The sequence below is a fragment of the Aphelocoma coerulescens genome, chromosome 1 (assembly GCF_041296385.1).
Source record: "Aphelocoma coerulescens isolate FSJ_1873_10779 chromosome 1, UR_Acoe_1.0, whole genome shotgun sequence".
Taxonomy (NCBI): Eukaryota; Metazoa; Chordata; class Aves; order Passeriformes; family Corvidae; genus Aphelocoma; species Aphelocoma coerulescens.
Genome location: NC_091013.1, coordinates 32,497,501 through 32,516,275, shown reverse-complemented (window position 1 = coordinate 32,516,275; position 18,775 = coordinate 32,497,501). Strand labels below are relative to the sequence as shown.

At 40.1% G+C, this 18,775-nt stretch overlaps 1 protein-coding gene across 1 annotated transcript in view; it reads left to right on the top strand.

Annotated features, from left to right (window-relative positions):
• ATP10A (ATPase phospholipid transporting 10A (putative)) overlaps positions 1-18,775 on the top strand; it is a 111,242-nt gene that overhangs the window by 42,871 nt on the left and 49,596 nt on the right. Inside the window, exon 2 of the mRNA XM_069006147.1 lies at positions 972-1,176. Within this exon, the coding sequence (XP_068862248.1) occupies positions 972-1,176 (205 nt within the window). The remainder of the gene's footprint in view (positions 1-971; positions 1,177-18,775) is intronic.

The following is an 18,775-nucleotide window of genomic DNA, read 5'->3' as shown; positions in this document are numbered from 1 at the left end:
CAGCAGAATAAATCACTTTCCACAAATGCCAAGAAAGCACATGAGTCTGCCTGCTGTAAAACTAAAATCTGAAATTTTAGCTAAAATTAATTAAGCAGTCATGTGTTCCTTTTGCCTCTTGCTCTCAAGAAAAATTGAAAAAATAAAAAAGTAGCAAACTAGCATGACCTTTAAAACTAGAGAGGTTTAGTGCTTGTACTCCAAAATGAAAGATTCAGGGTAACTGAGAAGGAATTAGCTATATAACACAGAGCACTCTGGCTAGAATGGAAATAGAGTAGGAATACTTAAAAGAAATTAGAGTGTGCTTTCCCAGTAGAGCAGCTAGGACTGCATTTTTCCACACAACATGTCCTTGTAGTTCTAGGTTTAGTGATAGATAGTGGAAATTCCTCTCAGTTAGGGATCCTTGTCCAGATATGACGTGCAGCAGTATACAGAGTTTGTCCCTGTTGGAAAAAGAGAACAAGGGGAGCCTATCTGAGGGTGCATCAGAGGGTGGCACATGAGGGAGAACATTCAGGAGCCATTCCAGGCAGGTGTCCTGTGCCCATACCTGTTCTCATTTCCTCTCTTGCCCTAAAAGTGAATCCTTTTCACACAGTATGGGCATTGGCCCTCTCCCCTTCATAGGGTCATATGGGCAACTCAGAGCATGGAGGGAGAGAAAGGAGAATGTGTGAAGCTTCTGTTTACCCTGCTTAGTCAAGTCTGACATCAACAGGATTTTTCTCTGGATCTTAAAAGAGGGTCTTGGTAACTCAGACCTGGTTCTGAGTCACTGGGAAATGGCCTCTTGGCATTCTGCATTGAGTTTTCCTGGAGTAAATCGAGAATTCCTGAGGACTTTTGAAAGGCACTCCTACAACAGGTATTCCTGTGACAAATCAAACCAGATTTATCAGAAGGATCTCAGTCTGTGCAATTTTTAAATTTAAAAGTCTTGTAAATGTCCTTTTTTTTTTTTTCAGAAATGAGAAGAAATACATCAGCAGATACTGGAAAGAAGTGAAAGTCGGAGACTTTGTGCAGCTTCGCTGTAATGAAATTATACCTGCTGACATATTGCTGCTCTCCTCAAGTGATCCTGATGGGCTGTGCCATATAGAAACAGCTAACCTGGATGGTGAAACTAACTTAAAACAAAGACAGGTGGTGAGGAAGTTCTTAGAGCTGGTAAGTCTCCATTCCTAACTCTCATTTAAGATAAGAATTTCTTTTGAGTAAGTAGCTGGTTACCAATACACTCCACACCAGCTAAATCTGCTTGATCTAATAGCGCTAATGAACTACTGTTATGGTTGTCATTAAAATGCTAGCACTTGCCGACAACTGATCTCATCATAGTATCAGAAGTTTTACCATCATTTTTCCTTGAATCTGAATAGGAATGATTTGGGGCAATTGTGTGTGGTTGGAAAATGCTGGAGAATTTTAATGGCTTCTATTGTCGCTTTATTCTTGAAAACACATTTTAACTGCCCAAGGAGAAGATACTTAAATATAAACATGTACTTTTCCTGCCTACAAACCAGATCAGTTTCAATTAGGAATCTGCCTCAAATGTTGCAGAATATCCCTCCAGCAGCTGGAGCATTAAAACTTGTAAGATTTAAAGGGACAGCACACATTCGTTCTGGAGGTATCTGTGCTCAAAAACTCTTTTACTGCTCTCACACTGTGCTTATCTCTCCCCAACAGCACTATTTTGAAACAAAACATAATCTAGATCAGTTACTGTCAGCAGAATTAGAGGAAATTACCTGAAGTTTTACTTGCTTTAGTGATCTTATTGAAATAGTATTTATTTGTATGCCCTCCTCTCCCATCCCTCTTGCCAGCTAACTCCAGTTTCCTGTATTTGTCAGGGAAAAAAAAATATTTTTTAGAACTGAGCTACATCAGTTCTCCTAGTAGCACTTCTAATTTGAGGGATTTTGCAAACAATGGGAGCTGTTGCTATTACCACTGTCATCAAAGGTAACTAACTACAGAAGCCTGTGGTTGTACTGAGATAGATCAGCATTAATGAAGTTATTATCCAACCAACAGGATAAAAGTCAATGTGCCTTCCAAATAATTCTTCATGGTAGGTAGACTCTCTCTCTAAATAGCCTGTAAAAACATGACACTAGGACTAGTTTAATGATCAATGATTTCCACACAGAATTTAGACATGACATGGCAGCTACCACCGCGTCAAGAAGCTTGATCAGCTACAGGCCAAATGTTTCAAAAACTCTTATTGTTTCAAAGTTAATTGCATTGCTTCTCAAACCTCCCATCCTGTTCCTGCTGAGAGGAAATCTCTCCCAGTGGATAGAACTTCGGGGAGGTGCTCAGATGATGTATCACAGTTTTCTGCCAACACAGACTCCTCGTATGACTTCAGGTACATTATGTAGGACAAAAACTGTAGATTTCATTTAGTTAACTGAATACAGGCATGTTTTTGCCTTTGTGGGTGCAGTTATAAGCTAAGGGCACATTCCATCTCTGTCTCAAAGGGAAGGCACCAGGTCCTCCACTCATCCACAGCAGATGGTCAGATTTCTGCAATCCAGGACCACTGGACACACGTCAGTAGGTGTTGGTAAGCATGGTGAAAGGAATTGATGTGTCCAACTACAAATTATCAAAAGACTAGTTTTCAAGATCCTTGTTGCCCAGAGGAGTCCCTTATACTGTCTTGGGATCCCCAGCTCCCTGGCAGCAGAGTAGTGATTCAGCATTCGTGGAAGCTGTCAGGCTGAGAGGACACCTGCCAAGCCTGCAGACTGCCCTGCTTCTGTGAGCTGTGGCACCTAGATGTGTGCCTGAGCCATCAGTTGTGGAGTCACTTCTGTGTCTTCAACCAGTGATCACATGCATGCATTAACACAGCAGGAAAACCAGCAGGGAGTACCCCAGCAACACTATGTTTGGCATACTCAATGAGGTTTAAATTGCTGATCCAAACTAGGCAGCTGAAGACCAGCTCTGGGGTTTGTACAGTTTGGCAAGACCTGTAACCTTTAGACTGTTGTGTGGAAGTGACTGGCATTTCCTCCTCAAACAGGTTAAAGGTTATCAAAGACTGAGTTGGGCCCCACTGAGGAAGAAGGCTGAGGAAACAGTTCCTGCCTAGGGAAGCATAGTGCCAAGCACATCTCAGTATATATGGCATGGCTAGCTCAGCATACCCTGCTTTACTGAGGAAATTAGTTATCCTGTAGATACTTGCAGTCAGCTTTGTAGACACCTAGCTCACTTTGGACTTCCAGCCCATCCTCCTTCTCTGTCTTAGTTCTTTGTATTATAAGATGAATATGAAACTTTTCTATCTCAGAAGTGTGCTCAGAAAAATGTAGATAAATATTTTTTAAAAATAAATTTCAGATCACAAGGTGCCAAGCTACAATAGCAGTGAAGTCCCTAGTAAATTTTCAGGGGTTAAGCAGGTCAGTGACAAAAAGCTCATTCATTCCAATGAAAACAGGGCTGGTTCTCAAGGACTCAAGTATTGAAAGAGAACTTGTAAGAAAACCACATGTGATTACCTTCCCTCTCTTAAAATAGCTGAGAAAGCAGGAAATATCCAAGCCTGGGTTCCTACATCATCTAAGTTGTAGACAAAGGGCACACTTGCAAGTATGAAGTCTTCAGCAGCTGCAGCATCACAGAACCTCTCTGTAATAGCACCTCGTAAGTTATCCAGAAGAATACTTGCCATTCTCATTAAAATCCTGGCCAAAAACTCTCTAAGCATACTGTTAGTTCATGCAGCAGCATTAGCTTTCACACTCCATAGTAGTAGGAATAGGCTCTTACTGATTTTTGAAGGTATTGCCTTGCTGAGAGACACTCAGCAGTGGGATAGAGGGAGGTGCTTGGGAAATGCTGGATGAATAGTAAGACCACAGCCAAGTAGCGTGGAATAAGAAAGAAGGTGTTGCCTGTCTGTTGGACTGAAGTTCAGTTCCTATCTGGGTATGTCTTAAGTTGTCAGAACTGGAGAGAACTTACTGTCAGATCTCATAAAATCTTTTGGATGACCAAAACTTTCTTGCACCCAGCGCTGACCCTCCTTTTGTCGAACCTCAGAGAAGCTTATTCCCAAATCTCTTACAAGACCTGCATCCCAATCTGTTCATGCATTGGCCGATAATGCTTTTACATTTTTGTATTAACACTGTGCTCAGCAGAACAAATCTCAGTTATGTTTATAGCTGTTTGGTTCTGTGTCATTCTGCAGCCCTGTTGTTCAAGCAGGAAAACAAACAAATAAATTATGTAGTCCTGACCCTCTCTTTCCCACACTGCTAAACACTTTCCCTACCTCCTTTACAGAATGACGTGCCTTGTCATGTGGCTTATCACAGGACAAGAAACAGATTTTTTGGAAGCTTCTTTTCAAAGTATCAGCTGTTAATAGCTGTCTTTGAATAATGTCTCTGTATCAGTATCTCAAGTATTTAAAAGAAACTTCTACAAAGGTTGGCTTGCCTGTGCTTCATATGTGAGCTGATAACTTTGGAGCACATGCCTGTGAAGCAGGTCGATGAAGGACAGCTATTTCTATACCTGTCACTCAGCTGGGCATGGGAATGTAGTGGGGGTGGCAGTAGGCACTGTTGTTTTAAGCTACTGTTACGCTTTCTTGATTCTGTTCCTGCCCTGTGCGCCCACACAATTTACAGCCCCACAGGTCTGTGCTGAGCTCTCAGAGAGAGCCGGGTTGCCAGTGTGGGGTCACTGAAGTGGCGTGTGCACTGGGCAGTCCTCTTGCAGCCACTGCATTTTTTCCAAAGACCAGCAAGGCCAACACTGTTACTTTGGGTACAGCTCTGAAAAGGCCACTGTTCCTCCGGCATCCTCTGAAGGATCTTTGTGGTTTTCTTTTCAGCAGTAACAGTATATAATGTCCATAGTCTCAGAGAGGAAAAGGCTCCCCCTTCCAAACCTTTGTTCAGAAAAGTAGCATTCTGATACCTTTTTAGCCTGACTCTTGAAGAAGCAATAAGAAATCATAGAAGCTTTCTGTATCCTTGTCTCCAGTGCTTTGCAGGCATTATTTTACTCTGAATATATGCTCAGAAGGCCCAGGATCAGCATTTGTGGGCTTGGACTGTATCTCCCCACTTGTGAATTCCAGGAAACTGTTTTCCTTTATAGTGCAAGTGGCCATAAATACTGCTTATTTTAGTGCTGCTTTGAATTGTCTGAGTAGTTTATAGTAGACTGGAACATACTGCTTGTTAGCTTTACGTGTTTGTTAATGAATGCCATCTGTCTGACATAAACCTGTACTTTGAGTACGTGATTCTACACCTTATCGATGCACAAGCTGAGTCACTGATATATTCCTCTGGCTTCCATATCTGAAGACACCAGTTTGAATTTTACCTTGTTGTTGTAGACTCAAAATAGTCAAGAAAAAAGAAAATCGCTCTGTGAGTAGATGAAAAAAAGAAAGAAAGAAAAAAAGAAACCAGGAGATTTTACAAAGGCCTTGACATTTTTTCCTCCAAGACTTTAAATGCTGTGTTCTTGTTATTCTGCTACTACAGCAACAGGATGTGTTAGAAATGTTTTAAATAGTCAGAAGCATATTTCTGCATGCTGTGTCTTTAAAACAAACAGAACAGTGGACTGTCTTCACCCTGAAATAAAGATCAGGTCCATGTGTGCAGCATGACTCACTGGCAAGTGCAGCTAGGAGAAAGCACTGTGCTAAACCCCTCTGTTAGTGGTCTAACAGTGTTAGCTGTGACCAGTAAACATCTCTTGGAAAAATAAAAAAACCAAACCAACTCTTTTGTAGGTATTCTACCCATTTTCTTCTAATTTCAAACCCACCCTCGCTGTTGCCAAGTCACAGCAGCCATTTCTGGTGCACTGGATCTAATAGGAGACACAGTAGGCAGGAGGAATCAATGTGTTTCTGTGCTACTCTGCAAGCTGCCGTGCCACCACACCCTCCGCAGTTGCTTATGGAATGTTTTCCATCCATCTGAGACGTCATGTCAGCCACTCTCTAAAGAGTGGATAAGCAGATACAGCTTGGGCTGCAAGAGCTCAAAACTCCCTTTCAGATTTCATAAACTTGATTTAGGATATTTTGATAGTATGAATCTAGACTCATGAAAAACATTTACATTTCCTTGCTCCACTGTTTTTACTCAGTATGCCTTTTAACAAAATCCACAAAGACTCACTGTGGATTCTGGAGCAGCTTATGGTGTATTAACCACTGCCCCTGTCCTGGATGTTTATGTGGAAAGCTTCAGTTCAGCTGAAAGCTAAGCTAAATGTAGCAGCTGTCATCCCCTGTGAGAAGGTGTGTGTATTCCTGTGGGGGCTGGTGGGGGTAGGAGTTGCATTTTTTTCCTTCTCATTTTCTCCTAAGGGTAGAGCTTTGTTCAAAACAAACTTATTACTAGCATGATTAAACAGGTTTAGATAAGCCTTGCAAATTACTTTGAGACTGCTTATTTACTTCGTCTGAAAAGCACATCTGAATTTGGCGTCTGCCTGTTTGGGAGGTTCATTTGCATGCAGACTAGCACCAAAATAACTGATGAATCTGATTTCCTCACAAGCCAGTTTGTGAACCCTTCTGGAATATGTATAAATGCAGAACGTATGCTTACTGCAGGCATATTTTTTTTATCAGTCCCAGCCTGGAAGTTGGGCTAAATTGACAGATCCAGCTTTCATTCCAGCCCTTCCTGGTCCAGGAAATATATTGAGTACAGTTGGACTTAGAGAAACAGTCCCACAGCTCCTTGTTCCAAGCATTAAGCCATTTATACCATTTCTTTTTCTCCTGTGAGTCCCAGGCAGAAGCTGGCCCAGAAGGGAAGGTTGTTTTCTAGAAGGGCTACACTGTAAGCCTGACTTGGTGGCTCCAGGCTCCTCTGTGTATGAGGTACTTTGGCAAGGGCAGCTCATGCTAATTGCATGTAAACAACTCACAGGGCAGCCTTGGTATCTCAGTGTAGATGTTGCTTTTGCATTCAGTTTTTACTCAAAAAAAAAAAACCAGAAGAAAAAACTCACAGGGAAAATAAAGCAATTTTCACGTTGGTTTAGCCTAAACTGAGCTAAGATTTCTTGTGCAGCAATCTGCATTGTTTAAACTAGCCCAGTTTGAGAGCAGCTGACGTTAAACCAGCTCAACTTCTAGGCAGACTAGTTTTCAACTTACCTGTTGATATGAGCTTCTTATCTCAAGGAGTCTGAATGGGTGTTCTAAAGCAAGACAAGAGAGGTATAGCTATGTTCTCCCTGTTGCTTCTTGTCTTGCTGGGACACTCAGCCGATCATCCACCTGCAATTAGTAGGAATAGTACACTATTATAATCAAGTAGATGGGAATTAATCAGCATACTCAGAGTTGTTTGAATCAGTCTTGTTTTGACTGTGAGTACTTTAATAGGATAGAATCGGGCCACAATAACAGCAAATGCCTCTCTAGCATCTTTTGAGGTTATCCCTTGTGCCTTTCTCTTTTTCAGTATTTTGAGAAGGTTCAGAAGGTGATACAAATTGGCTTGAAAATTCCAGATATGTACATGTTAAAACATCAGATTAGTGCTCCATCCCACAGGTGTTGCAAAAATTAATTTCCCTAAGGGAAAAGAAAGTTTTTAAAAAGGAGCCAAGCAAACAAAAGTAAAGAATGGTTTTTGCTATGCACTACCAGAATATTAAATTAAAACCTATTGTTTTTTAGTTTTACAGTTTAGCTGAAGATTGTAGAGAAAAAAGTCTTGTAAAAAAGACTTGTGTTTGTCAGTGCAAAATGCAAGCATGTCACACTCTGAGAAGGACTTTTGTCTGAGGTAATGCCTTGAACATTCAGTAGGTTTCTTTGATAGGGGTGAATCGTTACAAAAATCTCTACACCTATATTGTTGTATCTTTTTTTGGATAGTATCTTGTTCAGAGATGACTTGTGTGGAAACTGTGGGCATGTGGACTAAAGTCTCTCTAACAGAGAAACAAACATACAAGAGATGCGTGCAGAGCGACCTGGTGCGGAGAGTGACCCAAGTCAGTGCTGTGGCAAACTGTCTGAGCTGAGCGTGCTAAAGGAAGGCTGAGAACCAATTTTTCACTCCACACCTAACCATGGCATTTAGTCAGCAGTCTCGCTCTGGGAGACATGGGGAAATAAAAAGCTCAAGAATGATGGTTCACTTCCTCCTTGGTCAGCTTTGGGCACGGTTATAATCTCCTTCTAGTTTCCATTGCGCAGGTGTTCAGGCCACAAGTTTGAGTTTTGAGAGAGCTTCATTAGAGAGACAAAGAATTTGAATAACTGTAAGAGAAAATTTTGGGTATAGTAATCTAAGCAGTAGCAGGGAGGGGGAGAGCAGAGGAAGAGTCCAGTTCAGAAGAGTCCTGAATACTTGACTTTTGCCATTGGCATTGGTTGTTTGGTTTTGTGTTTAAATATAGGTTAACAGGGCTAAATTGATGAATCTGAGTGTCATGGCTGTGAAGAACCTCTCATCCCTAGGGTAATCCTTCCAGCACTGGTGGAACAGTAGTAAATCCATCTAAGGAAATGTATTATTCCAGTGCTTGTGCTGCATCAGACCTCTGGAGGCAGGACATTTCATTCTCTGTATCAATAACCCAGGATTTCTCCATTTTGCTGTTTCTCTGAAAAAGTTTTAGAAAAGAAAAGAGCATTTCGGGTCCATAGAGAAAATAAAACACTATACTGCTTTCCTGTTATAGAAAAGTAAACATTTACATTTAAAGCAAGTTAAGAAGAGATTTTCCTTTTTTTTTTTTTGTCTTGACTTTTCTGATCTAGCCTAATTCAATTTTACTGAACAAATGTATATTTCTAGAACTGTTTATTCCTTAGCCATTCATTGGCCTGAGAACAGGAAATACCTGGAATATATGTTCTTGGAAATAACATTTTGTAATATAACACTGAGAACTTATGATTTTAGGGCCAGGATTTTTGAGCTGGAAATGCGTCATATTACACTGGTCTCTGAAGCCACAACCCCAGATGGCAGTATCAGTGGTTAAGAAAGGATGGAAAGACCTTCTTTTCCAGAGCAGAAGGGTTCACAGTATTAAGCCACATGTAACCCCAACTATATTGGTATGGTCTCACTTTCCTCTGAAAGTACTGAGGTTGAGAAGGGGTCTGCTTTTCTGCCAGAAAAGGCAGAGGGACAGTATGAGGAACTCCTGTATTTATTTCAGCATCAAGGATGTGAGCTCTCATCCCACTTCTCTTCTCTCCACCTGCTGCTACTCTCCAAGTCTTTCACACAGTTTAGTTGTGGTAAGCCATGGCAGTCATTAGAAATTTGCATTAAAATTTTACTTACATGGGAAGTAGCTGGCTGTATGTCTCAAAACTGCTATTTCAATAAAATCATGAACATTTCTGTTCATTGGTTATACTTGGGTTCATACTTTCAAGCTCTGCTATGACTTTCTGATGGTCAGATACTTTCCATTACATGTGTGGGCTCATGAGAGACAGAGCTGTGGCTGTCCTATAGATATGTGACTGGACAAGATACTGTTCTCCACACAGCACTATAATGCTTACACTTCTATGCGGTGTTGAATTAAAAACATCAGTAGTGCCTGGAGATTTATAGGCAGCAGTGCTAATACCCTAATTCAGCTTTCTTAATGATACAGAAAATGGACTGGTTTACATCAAAGCAGGGAACACAGCCTTTTGGCTTTCAAGAGAATTTGATTAACGTGCACCATGGTTCAAAAATGCTTATAAGTTGTCCTAAGCAATTTCCCTTCCTCTAATTAACTTTTTCAAGCTTGTTTACTTACTATATTTTTGGTATGACTTGATTTAATACCAGATTGAAAACTATACCCGAAATGGCCTCATACAGCTGTGTAGCAATGTGGCCTGTATGGCTGAGATCATGGGGATCTAGCTTACAGACTGCTGCAGTGTAATAGGAGGGGGTAAAAATGACTTTGTCCTGCTATTAGCTGTGTGGAGGTGGGTCATGTCAGCTACTAAGAAACAAAAGCAGTGGACTGTCTCCTGGTGCTTCATAGGAAGTTGTTTCAGTGATCTTTAAGTTAGATAACTGATAATGACATGGAAGGAAAATGAAACAAATTATCTCCTTAATTGATGTTCTTCCTGTTGGTCTTTTGTCTGACATTTGTTCTCATTGGTTGCACTTCAATATCTCACATTTTTTGAATGCTTTTAATAATGAATATATGCATAAGAATCATATAATCACGGAGTAATTTGGGTTCTAAGGGAACCTTTAAAGACCATTTAATACAACACTCCTGCCAAAGGCAGGGACATCTTTCATTAAATCAGTGTTCTCAGAGACCTGTTCAACTTGAGTCTGAACACTTCTGGGGTATTCACAGCTTCTCTAGGCAACCTGTTGCAGTGTCTAACCATCCTTTTAATAAAAAATGTATACTTTTGTCTAATCTAAATCTACTCTCAGTTTAAAAATGTTGCCCCTTGTCCTGTCACTGCAAGCTTTGGTAAAAAGTCTCTCGTGGTCTTTCTTACAAGCTGCTTTTATATATTGAAAGGTCTCAATGAGATCTCCCTGGAGCCTTCTCCAGGCTCAACCCCCAACCCTCTTGACCTTTCTTCATAGGAGAAGTGGTCCAGCCCTTGGATCCTTTTTGTGGCACTCCTCTGAAACCCGTCTTACATGTCTTACTTATACCAGAGCTGGACACAGCACTCCAGGTGGGGTCTCATGAGAGTGAGGTAGAGGGGAAGAATCACCTCCTTCACCCTGCTGACCACACTTTTTTGATGCGACGCAGGATACAGCTGGCTTTCTGGGTTGCCAGCACACAGTTCCAGCTCATGTCCAATTTTTCATCCATTGGTATCCCCAGTGCTACTCCCCAGGGCTGCTGTCAATCCAGTCTTTATTGTTATTCGTGATTGCCCCAACCTACATGCAGGACCTTGCACATGGCCTTGTTGAACTTCATGAGGTTTGTACAGACCCACCTCACAATCCTATTGAGGTCTCTCTGGATGGCATCCCTTCCCTCCAGCATGTCAAACACACCAGACAGTTTGGTGTCATCTGCAAACTTCTGAGAGTGCATTCAATCCCACTGTCTGTGTCGCTGATGAATACTGCTGGTCCCAAGTACAAACCCTTGGGGGTCACCATTCATTACTGGTGTCCACCTGGACATCAAACCATTGACTATAACTTTGGATATGGCCATCCAGCCAATTCCTTAGCCATCTAACAGGCCAGATCAAAGCAGAAGACTGTATCAAAGCAGAAGTCCAAGTGGGTGACATTTATGCAGAGGGTAAGACAGGTGGTGAGGAAAGCCTGCACAAGAGTAATAGACTCTGCTGTGCTGCTGTGATCTAATTCAACTGGTCATATTCATAGACATATACATATTCATATTCATATATGTTGGATGTCCACACTTACCTGAACAAACCATACAGACTACTGAAGACAAGACTATGCAGGGACTTTGTAACCGTTTTGCTGGCCCAAAGCATAAGGCTGTCCAGAGAGGTAAAAAGGGAAGCAAACCTTGGTCTCTGCCACAACGATGCATTTTCATTCCCCTCAGCTCTTTTCCTAGTTTTAGAACTGGCAAAGGCCATTGTGAGTTTCTTTCATAAGATTCATACAATCAGCTGGTGTCTGAAAAATAAAACACCCTTGAATTCCTTGAGAAGGTGTTCATTTTGCTACTGGTGGCTTTAACATGTTAATTGCAAAGGAGCTTGTTCAGTAGAATAGATAGCAGATGCAAATAGACCAGAGGGGAAGCTCCTAACCAAAGTGTTCTGCATCCATCCCAACTTCCCCCCTGTACTGTGCATACCAACCACAGCCTGCTGGCCTCAGACTGACTGTTAATCTTCGCAGCTGCACCTCCACCCTCTCCACAGGGCTAAGAGGGAAGAACAGAAACAGCAGAGATTAAGCAGAGAAGGTTCACTCTGAATGCCATGTTTGCAGTAGGGCAGGCATGTAATGGTAAATGTTGATAAAAAATATGAATCAAGTGATGACAGCATGCCAGTGTCCACCTTGGGGAGATTTTACTTGATTTTAACACCTTCTCACACTGGAGATGCTCATGAGCATCATGATGCATCGTGCTTAAAGACTGACCAAACTGTGACAGGGCTGATATAAATGCTGGCCTGTAGTATTTGGAATAAAAGGTGTCCTTTCATTAGGACAGGTTCTTTCCCTCTGTGCTCCTCTGCAGTTGCCAGTGGCTGGAACCTCTCAGTTCCTTAGGCAACTGCTGAATGTTACAGGTTTCCCTCACATCTAGAGACGTTTCTTAAACATGATACTTTGTAAGGTAAAGCTGCTTTTATCCAGACTCCCTGTCTTCAGGCTGAGGTAGGGTCATCAAGCTTTGATGTGTTTAACTGCATCCTGACGCTACAGCAGTGTCGCTGTTGTACTGAGGACGGCAAGAAGAACGACACAGGTTTCAAGTTCAGGAGAAAATGGGCAATTTAATTAATTATAAATCTTATTATATGCCTTAGGTCGCAAGAGTGGCATGACATTATTGGTCCCTTGATCAACCACTCCCAGAATGATTGGCTAAGACTTCACAACACCTATTTTAAAACAACCTTCCAATGTACCATAACAAAAACTGGAAAACAAGTTAGTAGGTGTTAGATAAAGTCTTGGTTTACAAAAACCTCAAACTGTTTTCAGCTAGCTTGCATGAGAAAGGAAAACTTCACAGAATGCTGCAGAAACCTGGAAAATTCCTCTGCATCTAGCTTTTTAGTATCCACACAGCAGCTACTGTTAGGTTTTACCATTGACAAGAAAACCCCTGCATTACCAACCACTCTCTCCTGTCAGGACTTGGATGTTTTGGGTTTTATTTGTGGAATGATGCAAGAGCAGTGTTTGGCATTTCTCTCTTCTGAATGAAGGGTCTTAGTCCTTCCCATCGCTATTTCTTCTGTCAGAACTTCATCCCACAAGAAGTCAGACTGTCCAGGAGTCTGGACTAGAGCAGGAGCAGGACAAGGTATATTCAGAAGCTGACCTGAGCTGTTGTGCTACTTTAAAATTACTGTGCAATGTTTCTGCCACTAATCAGCTAACGTTTTCTTCCAGCAGTTACAAAACGGAGCAGAAAGACTGCTAGAAAGCTTTCTAGAAAGGAGAAAGCACTGGAGAGTGGGGAGAATTACATCTGTCTGTGAGCATGAAGTGAAAAGCCGCTGCAGGAGCAGTGTGGGTTGTACACAGAGTTTTGGGAGTCGTTGAGAGGCTTGGTTTATGGTTTAGTTGAAGCGCTGAGCTGATACTGAGGTTGGTTCTTACAGACTATGAACCCATTCATTTATTTCAGTGACTGGCTTTTAGAACAGGCAGATACCACTTTCTTAATTGTCCAGATCTAGGTCTGTATTTCAGTCTTGACATACACTGTTCCCTTACCACTCTCCAGCACTACTATAGTCTATAAATGAATTTATTCACACTACCATAATTTTCAGTGCATTGCTAAGAGTGGCCATCATCCTAAGGGACGTTAGAACTTGCATGTGTGTATTTTCAGCATTGTTGACATTTTTTTTTTGGTACTTTTGTTCCGTGAGAGACTAACAGCAGTTTCTTCAGCTGGCTGTTACAGAATTATTGAGATCTTCCTAGGCCTTGCAAGCAACCTGGATGTTGCACTGTTCCCTCATATTATTTTCTACAAAGAGGAAAACTTAGGTCAGCCAGAGGAAGATCAGCCCCCTAAAATGTATTTGACTTGCTCAGTTGTTCCAGTGTTTCTGAATACTGAACATGTGTTAATTTTAAACAAACAATAATAAAAAAAAATCTAATTGTAGCAGTAGTTTTCAGTGTGAAAAAGAGAACAGTTAAATTCTGATGTACAGCTGGATCTTCTTAGTTCCTAAACAGCATAGATCTAACTGTTTCTTCCTTTTCTTGTCAAGTAGCGGCACAGATAAATTTTGCCAGAGAGAATAATGCAGTTAAGACATGAAAACATTTCACTCTTTCAGTATATAAACAGTTCATATGCTTTGGATACATAACATCAGTATGTAATTCCAGTTACACATTAATAAAAGGTCAGATTAATTTTATATGGTAAAGGCAGGGTACTACTATATAAAGCAGTAACAGGATGGATTGATACATTAACAGGATGAGTTCTTAGTGCAGTTAAAAGCTTTTAAACTGGAAAAGCTATTTTTCTGGCTGAGGCAGATTTTTGTCTATTAAATATTTTCTTTGAGTTATCCCCATGACTCCATTTCTTCTTTTTTGTTTCCTCCAGACATTTATGCCAAAACAAATCCCAGAGCCCTCATCAGCCCTGCACTGCAGGGAGAAGTCTGGGTAAGATCCCCAGCATAGCCAGTAAATACAATGTGATAAGTGGGTAACTGTCACTGTCACCCAAGGGCATCCTGGGTACCCATTGCTGTCCTATTGGAAGGAAGGACTAAACGTCAAAGTCAGGTTTCTGCAGCAGTAAAGTAGGGCAGATGAATAAAGGAAAACATTTTAATAACTATGCATTATTAATGTTACTACCAGGCTATTAAATCACCCATACAACAGGCATTTAATGAAGGGAAATATGTTGTTTGAACATTGTGTAATTGTCAAACTGACTCATCTGGCATGCTTTGCTTCTTGAGCTATGACAGTTTCGTGAGGTTGCCAGCAGAACTGAAAAGGCTGGCATTTCACTGTAGAGATTCAGAATGATCTTACAGCTGAAGCTACAAAGTCATTTTGGAGACAGCTAAATTCAGTCTGCATTTTTTGTGACAAATCTCTATACTGTCTTCATTGTCCACCTGTTGGTTTCCCACTCTGTAAAGGCATTGTAACATTTTCTTCCCCTCAACACTTCACCTTTTTAGGGTATAAGACACAGCCTAATTATTGCAGACCTAAGATATTGTTTTAAATGGAACATTTTGTCAGATTTAATAGCTCGTGCATTGTTAAAAGGCTAGTCACAAAACCCTTTGCATCTTCAATTTAACTTTAATTTGAATTTCAGCTTTGAAGGAATCAATATTTAGCAGGTTTTTGCAGTTTGACTAGGTCTGCTTATGTAAGGAAAATAAGCTTTTCCATCACTGCATTTAGACTAAGAATGAATTTCCCTAGGTTTTAAGAAAGTGGAAGAAACAGGATTTATGTATAGGATGTTAAACATTTTCCTAGCAAGAGGAGTACTGAAGAAATGAAATACATTCCATGGAGTCCCTGAGTATATAAAATACCCCGTGTAAGAATCACCGTGTGTCCTCTTGGCAAGTTTCAAACTTCCAGAAATACCTATGAAAGTATTCTGACTTCCTAAGAAGTCAGCAGGGGTTTTTTTCTGAGGAAAGCAGTGGACTAAAGCTATCTTGGCAAAATCAAAAAGTGAAGTCAGGGATTTGATGAAAGACAGTTTCTTATTGAATCAAAGCCCTTCTTTTCTTTTTTTTTTTCTCCTTTTCCTGATTTTTTTTTCATTTTGATATGACATAATATGGCAGAAGAGTTGAGCAAGAAGTGGATTTTACTCCTCCAGTGTACCTTGAGCATAATTTAATACTCTCCTGAAGCATCATCAATTATTAGAGCATTGGCCTGTGCTCCAGGTTAAGCACTACCTAGTAGCAAGACATCTGCCTTGAGTGAAAGCAGTGAGTTTTGCCTTGCTTTATTTTACAGGGATTTATCCTTAGAATTAGTCTTAGCAAGTAAAATGTACGCTGTAGCAAAAGTAGAACTGGTTGTTCAACAGAAATAATGTGACTGACATGAACAGAATTTAGCTCTGGCCTTTGCCGTCCAACAGTTTTGTAAAATGCTCTGGAGAAATTATGTGCTATCAGTGAATCTCTCCCCAGGTTTTACAACCAGAGTCAGTTGTTCAGATCAGTGGTGCACAAGGCACAAGTTTGGGACAGCTGCTGAGGGTACCACATAAAAAGTGCTACATGCCTCCAGAAAATTAAAAAAATGCCTCCAGCTACGTTTTGTGTATGACCCAGCCTTGCTGATGTGCACAGAGGCATGATGACAACACCACAGAAGTCAAGATTTCAGGGAAATTAGGCACTGGAAAGCCTCATTTCGGATTGCAGTCTGTCTAGGCATGGAGCTTTTCACCCCTCTTGGTACTAGGAGAGCTTTAATGCCCAGCAGTTCTCTAAGCAGGAAGTAAGATACACAAAAATAGGCACATCAGATAACTACTGCACAAAGGTCTGGGGAAGTTCAATGTTTGACCATGTTTCGGTCTTGTTTCTTTTGTCTTAACAGTGATGCAGAAATTCAGTGTTAGAGAAAAATTAAAGGTAGTGGTGGAGAATTTTCTTTTCATGGACTTTAACCGAGAAGAAAGAGCAAATCTGTGCCCTGTAAAAGCAACAGTTTTGGTTTTAACTTTTGCCTAACTGCAGCTTCTCTTAGCTGTTAATACATGAGAACATTATCACAGTTTATGTTTCAATTCTGCCGAAGTGTTAGTATCAGCATTAAAAGGAGCAAAATTTTGATCATTGTGAAATCTTACATTAAATTTGTGCTTCTTTGTAACAACTGAAAGCAGTCATACACAGGCTGTGTTTGACATATTTGTTCTTTCATTTACCGAAAGGTATTTTCACATCAAAACAGTGTCATCAGCTGTAATATACAGTGTATATCTGCCCTCCCATTCCACAGGGAAGAGATGGAGCAATTTGATTTATTAATAAACCAAAGAGCTTTTGCCATAAATCAGAATTTATCAGGTTTTTTTTTCCTTATGTAAACTACTATTCTAATTGGATTTTCACTCCTAGATATTATCTGGGTAAAGACCATAATCACATATTTCAAGTTAACAGAACACAAATATACAGACAGTTAGATTTAATGATAAAGGACTTTTAGTTCCAAAACTGAGTCATAAATGAAAAGAATTCAACAAACAAAGGAGGGAGAAAGACAAAATTGCATGGTACTGATGGGGAAGTCGGGTACATTTAGTCCTCTCTAATCTTGACAAGATCTTTTTTTGGGAAGACTTTAGAAGCCTCTGTATTTTAAGTACCTTTTTTTCTTTTTATTTGTGAAATATAAACCTTGCTGGCAGGTTTTCTTAGCAGAATGGGGATTCAGTTGTCTAACTGCTCTAGAAGATAATGTGTTGAACCATGCTCTTGAGTTCAGCAGCCATACGGAACCTGCATTTGATTACATTGGGTTTTATTATTAGGTGTCTCTAGGATTCCCTCACTGACATTCCTCAAAGATGTTAGGATATATTTCTTTTCTTTTTTTAAGACCATTGAATGAAAATTTGTGCTAAATTAAATGTATTATATACAGTACCTTATAATAAAGAGAAAATAAATGTTTCCCATTCCAACCAATTCATAAATGCAGTTTAAGCTACAGTGGTGAGTGTTTATAGATTATTTTTCCTATACCTTTTATTCTTTTTCTCCTGCCAAGGAACATACTGGGGCAAGGAAGGAAAAGATCATTTTCTCGGGCAGCAGAGCAGGTGTTATTTCTTACAAAGGCTCAAGTTCTTGACTGTCAACCTGATGTAATCTGGGGAGTCTGATTCTCAGCAAAGCAGTCTCTACTCAGAGTTGTCCTATGTCTTTACTCATTTGGGTTTTTTTTTCTCTCCTTGTTTACAAGCTAAATTCTGCATGTGAAAATCTTTATTTTTCCAGTGGGCTGTAGCTGTCTCTAAGTGACAGCCCATTTTCACAGTTCTCTTTATCATCTTTTGTTTCTTCAAAGTACAGAAAAGGTTTTCAGAAGTGTCAGGCGTGGGTGGTTTGAATTGTCACCTATATAGTCTAAGTCTGTCTTTCTTCCAGGTGTAACCGGTAGAAAAATGGGGGGTATTGGTTTTCATGCTGACATATCCTCTAGTTTCTTTTATCTCTTACTTAAAATCTGTTTTTTCACCTGAGTAGAGTCAACATCAAAAAATCCCAGACACCTGTGTGTTTCAGAGAAACTGGCAATAAGATTGTGTCTGTCCTTCGGTTACTGATTCTCAGTCAACTATTCTCACAAGTTTACTCTAAAAAGTGGTGGTTGGGGTCTCCAGCAGCTCAGCAAAACCATTATAACAGTGCCATCACTGTTGAAAGCTTAATAACATGATAATTCACAATTAGTTCTTTTATTCAAATGGTATGCAAAGCAGCTTTATAAAAGTAGTCCTCATTGATGGAGATAAACAGCCTTCTCTGCAGCACTAGGATCAGATATCTGTGCTTTTAATGTGTAGTTTGATCTGGCAAAGAAAGGAGAACCTTGATTTTTATTTAACCAAATAAAGTAATTCTGCTGTGATATGATGTTTTTCCTCAAACACAACAAGGTGCTAACTACAGGTAAACTTAAATAGTCAGCAACAATACCAGCTTCAGAATAATGAGCTAGACAATCAAGGTTTTTAAGAGATAATTAAGAAAAAGTTATTCTGCTATATGTGTGTAATTTACTGTAGTAGATTAATTTATCTCTGTTGGCATAAAGCAATTAAGAAGTCTTGCTAATGTTTCAAAAGCTCATACTAGCTTTTTCATAATTGGCAGTATATTGACTTATATTGTCCTAGATTTTCAGTGGCTTCACTGAGCATAAAGTATAATGATAATATTTAATATTTTGAGATTTGCCAGGTAAATTTCATTTTTCCACTCCAGACCAAATTCATTTGACATCTTCCACTTGCAGAACAGAGGTCATCTTTGTAAGGGAGATTTTGGGAG